The sequence below is a fragment of the Arachis ipaensis genome, chromosome B07, assembly GCF_000816755.2.
Source record: "Arachis ipaensis cultivar K30076 chromosome B07, Araip1.1, whole genome shotgun sequence".
NCBI lineage: Eukaryota > Viridiplantae > Streptophyta > Magnoliopsida > Fabales > Fabaceae > Arachis > Arachis ipaensis.
In genome coordinates, this window is record NC_029791.2 from 125969378 (window position 1) to 125975174 (window position 5797).

Below are 5797 nucleotides of genomic sequence, written 5' to 3' on the forward strand. Positions count from 1 at the left end.
ATTATAAAAAGAATATTAGAATTTATTTAAATATCTAAAATAAAATAAAAAAATAATATAAAATAATATTTAAATTCATATTATTTTCAATAATTTTTAATCTAATATTAAGTAATATAATCTAAATAATATTTAGTTTATTACCATCTATTTTATACAGAAGTTGTCAAATATAAACCCTTTAATACTAACTCACCTTCGATCAAAATCAATTGTGTAAAATAATATTACCATCTATGCTTGCTTACAATCAATTATGTCGGTTAAGAAAAGAAATAAAGCATAGCATGGCCACCATTGAATTGGTTCTCACAAATTTTTCAGGATATTTGAAGGTGATCCATGTGAGATCACTACACTTTGTGAGGCTGAATATCGCCAGCATATTCTTCAGCAAACTCTAAAACAAGTGCAGTTAAGAAAGGCAAGATAATAATATACTCATAAGTTCAGGAAGTTAATGGTATGCATTAACAAAGCTTAAATGAAAATACACTTCACAGTCTTGTTTTGAACAGTGTGTCTTGGAGGAAGAGTTTAATTTTAGTGTATCTAATCAACAGGTATGTGAAGGTTAAGTTTTTCTCATCACCTCCATGAATTTGTTTACATATATATTTTCCATTATCAAATATATATTGGATTGGACACATTTATTTCAAAAAAAAAAAAAAAATACAACAAAATATAGAATTTGATGAGAATAGAACTTTTGCATAGAATGCCAGATTAAGATTATTATTTTTATATCAGGTGGTTCTTGCAAACACGGTAGATGTAGATGGATTATTTGTTGGCGGGACATCAAATAATTCAGTAGAGTGGCTCCCAGAGGAAGATCCAAATGTTGATATTCTCAACTTTGTAGATGCCTATACTCCTGCTCCTCTTTGGTAACATTTTAATTTAAGAGTAATAAACTATACATTATTTTTGTGTACAATTCTTTTGTGTACAATATTCTGTGTTCTCTTCAGGGATCAACAATCACATAGTGCTGTTGTTGACATGTTAAGCACAAGTTCTACCCTTGTGCCTTCTACAAACACCTTTCAACTTCAAATGAATCCAGAGAATAATAGTTCAGAAGTCTGCACACTCTCTCCTGAGTTTGGACAAGTTATAGATATCAATGGTTCCTCTTGGGAGCAATTCCATGATTTAGGTACTAATTACTAGCTATTTGTGTGATTAGATTAATAGATTATCACTTTAAGGAGAAGCATAGGTTTGAATTTGATCTTTGGAGCAATTTTGATTTGGTGACAGGGAATGGATCTTTGTCAATAGCAGAGGCAAGGGAGCAAGAACAACTAATTGAACAATATCTGTCTCAGTTTCCTTCTTCAGACATCTTAATATCCAATCAACATCATAAAACATTATGAGTGCCATCTTAATTTACTTTGCTTCTAGAAAATAAAACATCTTAGTGTTACTTTTTTTGTTTTTCTGGATGGGACAAATTAGTTTTTTATTTGCTAGTCTATTATATATACAGGTCTCTTTTATAATTGATGTCAGTTTCTACTTTTCTAGCTTCAACTTTCAAATACACCTTTTATAATCACATGCTAATTAATCAAAAGTGTGAAATTGAAAAGAGTTTCTGCTTATATATTAGGAGAAGCATTTATAAATTATAAGAAAACTATGCCTGTAAAATAACTATCTTTTATATTGATCATACGCGTAAATAGTCATTTAAGAGAACAATTATAATTACACAATTGTATAAAATATTTTATACTGTTAATATATTAAAATTAAATTTATAAATATAATAAAATACTAAGCAGTATACTATACCATACTATAATTTTTAAAGGCCGTCTGCTTCATACTGAGACAAATTTGAAGACATGACTGTTCACACTTCAAAGTTATTCGCATTAAACATTAAGAATGACAATTTCCTATGTACTTGATAACCGATTCTGAAAATAATTACTATATAACAAACTGGTTTATTATGGTTTCTGCTTTTTAAGAATAGAAAGATTAAATCAATAAAAATGGATCAATGCTAGTGCTAATTGCTAATGATCTTTTCAGCTAGCGCATTACTTACTATAATTGCCATCACTAAGCAAGTTTTAGACAAAAATGATGTTCACTTGGATCTTTATCTTCTAACATGAAAACAACACAAATTTCATAAGTGAATATTAATATACGAGCAGATAAACAACCACAATTTTTACGTTGGTTAATAGTTAGTTCCATCCCTTCTCTGTTGCGTCACCTTATCTAACTGGTATGATAAGACAAAATCTCAGTTTAAGTTTCTCGCATTGCCATCATCAAACAAGTTTTAGATGAAGATGATGTTCACTCTGGAATCTTCATCTTCTGAATATTGATACTGATACTGATACTGATATTGATACTGCTCATGATTAAATCAATAAAAATGGATCAATTCTAGTGCTAATTGCTAATGATTTTTTCAGCTGGCGTATTACTCATTATCATTTCCACCACCAAACAAGTTTTAGAAGAATATGATGTTCACTTGGATCTTTATCTTCTGACATGAAAACAACACAAATTTCAAAGTGAATATTAATCTACGAGCATATAAACAACCACAATTCTTACATTGATTAATGGTTAGTTCTTTTCCATCTTTGTGGTGTCACCTTATCTAACTGGCCTGATACTGATAAAATCTCAGTTTAAATTTCTTCCATTGCCATCATTAAATAAATTTTAGATGAAGATGATGTTCATTTTGGGATCCTCATCTTAATATGAAAACAACACAGATTCCGGAGGTGAGTATTAATTTATGAGCATATAAACCGCCATAGTTTTATGTTTGTTAGTTCCTTCTCTTCTCTGGCGTCACCTTATTTAATTGGTCTGATAAAAATAAAATCTCAGCCCATGTTTCTTCTTTTTTTCTTGCATACTTTTTTCAACTATCGCCGCCTAATAGGTAACACATATGCTTAACTTTGTCAATTCAACATTCTCTCATTCATAGTAAACAACTTTATACACATAGAGAGTGAAAGAATAAAGGTAATAGATATAGGGAGAGTGAATGTTCCCATCAAGAAGATTGAGAACATAACAAACAGGCAAATTACATTTTCTAAGAGGAGGAATGACCTCATCAAAAAAGCTTAAGAGCTTTCTGTTCTCTGTGATGTTGATGTTACTCTCATCACGTTTTTCCCACAGACTCGCTCTCTTCTCTTCCAGCACAAGGTTCAATTACTACACACTACAAATATTTATTCATTTTTATGGAGTTAATATTAAGTACTCTGAGAGTACAATAAAATGATTTACTTCTTTTTTAATCATTTTATACTACATATGCTAAAGAATTTTATCATAAATATTCAATTTGTTATTTAATCAATACGTAGTGTAAGAGCTATAATTTATACTGCCTAATAATTTTTTATTTTTATGTGAAGTACATTAGATGTGTTATAATAGCACATATTTTGAATCAAAATCAAACTAATCTTACTATATATTTACAGAGTGTTTTATTAATTTTTTAATGAAAAAAATATTCTATAATAAATATCGAAATAATTTTGAGAAAATAAAAAATTGGTATAATTTTTTTNTGTATTTATTTATTTTTATTTAAAGTAGTACGTTCATCATACAAAAATTTAATAAAATAACTTAATTTTAATTCATGTCACAAATTAATTAAATTGGGTTGGTTTAATTGTTAGCTATTAGTTCGTATTGGAGATTTGTCTTGTGCATGAGGATAGATTAATTTTTAGCTCATCAAATCAAAGGATACCGTAAAAAAACCAAAACAAATTCCACATACTCAAAACCAGGCAAACTTTTTAACTTCTAGATGGTAGCATCGCCTAATTAAGTTTAAGAATAGATATTAAATCAATAAAAATAGATCAATGCTAGTGTTATTTGCTAATGATCTTTTCAGCTGGCGCATTACTCACTATTATTGCCATCACTAAGCAAGTTTTAGAAAAAAATGATGTTCACTTAGATCTATATCTTCTTATATGAAAACATAACAAATTTGAGAAGTGAATATTAATATAGGAGCATATAAACAACTACACTTTTTATGTTAGTTAATAGTTAGTTCCATCCCTACTCTGTGGCGTCACCTTATCTAACTGGTCTGATAAGACAAAATTTCTGTTTAAGTTTCTCCCATTGCCATCATCAAATAAGTTTTAGATGAAGATAATGTTTATTCTAGGATCTTCATCTTTTGAATATGAAAACAGAGCATATAAACCGCCATACTTTTACGTTGGTTAGTTCCTTCCATTCTCTATGGCGTCATCTTGTTTAATTGGTTTGATAGAGATAAAATTTCAGCCCATGTTTCTTCATCAATAGGTAACATTCTCTGATTCATCGTAAACAGCTTTATAGGTAACACATGCTTAACTTCATCAATTCAACATTCTCTGATTCATCGTAAACAGCTTTATACACTTACAGAGTAAAAGAATAAAGGTGATAGATATGGGGAGAGTGAAGCTTCCCATTAAGAAGATTGAGAACATAACAAATAGGCAAATTACATTCTCTAAAAGGAGAAATAGTCTCATCAAGAAAGCTTACGAGCTTTCTGTTCTCTGTGATGTTGATGTTGCTCTCATCACGTTCTCTCCTTCTGGCAGACCAGCTCTCTTCTCTTCCAGCACAAGGTTTAATTTTTCCACACTACAAACATTCATTCATTTTTATGGAGTTATTATAATAGCACATGAATGACTCAGTTCCCTTTTCTTTGTTTTGGTGATACTACCTTTTTCTTTTAATATATGTTTTAAAGCTTTGATGAAATTCTAGAGCGATATATTAATCTTCCACCACAAGAACACCAAAAGTAAGATTTCTTGTTAAAATTATATAATGAGATTTGATTTTATTTTATTCTTAATTTTTCTACTAATTTTTTCTTCTGTGGTGTTTGACACCTTCGCATCTCTTAAAGGATCTATAACCAAAAGGTAATAATATAGTCTTATATGGCAATATTTTGAAATAAGCTTCAATCTTAGCTTCAAAAGTTGCTGGTAGCATTAACTAGTATTACTAATTTTCATTGTCTTTCTATCTAGAACATGAGAAGGATTAATCAATTGAAAATTGAAGCAGAACAAATATGCCAAGTCCCTAGGTATTTTTTTCTATACAACTCTTGATTGAAAATATTTAACTTTATTAGAGGATGATCACACCATTACATAGTCCTCAAAAAATACACAAATAATTGAGTTATAGTCTCATATTCCAATAGCTGAATCTGACTACAACCTTATTTGGTTTTGAATATATTCGGTCTTGCGATGTAGCCCGGTTAATTCAGATTTCCAGCTTGAGGTATTCATCAATGAAAACTTTAACTTATATGAAAAAATTATCATCAACTTCAACTAATATCATGTTAATTAGACTGATCATTCTATGTTATGTGTTATTCAGAAAATTCAAAAAGAATTAATTATTTGCAAGTCTCAGTTAGAAAAAATGGAGAAACGGCTAAGGTGAGTGTCTCAGAGTTTATATTTGGAATCTCAAACTTCCGGTTTAATTTTTTATGGAAGTTTTACTTTTTTTTTCTATTTTTTTCTAAGACCCAGTACCGAGTTCATTTTCTTTAGTTAGACTATTAATTAAAAAAATATTTCTTATTACCAATTTTGCCATTTATTATTTATACGATGAATTTTTTTTATAATTTTTTCACCAATACTCTCTTTTATGTATGTTATTATTTTTTATGAAGTTCTTATTATTATTTCTTTATATGAGTTTTCTTACTGTTTTT

At 29.0% G+C, this 5797-nt stretch overlaps 1 protein-coding gene across 1 annotated transcript in view; it reads left to right on the forward strand.

Annotated features, from left to right (window-relative positions):
* LOC107607965 (agamous-like MADS-box protein AGL66) overlaps positions 1-1448 on the forward strand; it is a 14152-nt gene extending 12704 nt beyond the window's left edge. Inside the window, 4 exon segments of the mRNA XM_016309856.2 lie at positions 325-424; positions 754-893; positions 978-1165; positions 1270-1448. Of these exon segments, the coding sequence (XP_016165342.1) occupies positions 325-424; positions 754-893; positions 978-1165; positions 1270-1388 (547 nt within the window). The 3' untranslated portion in view covers positions 1389-1448.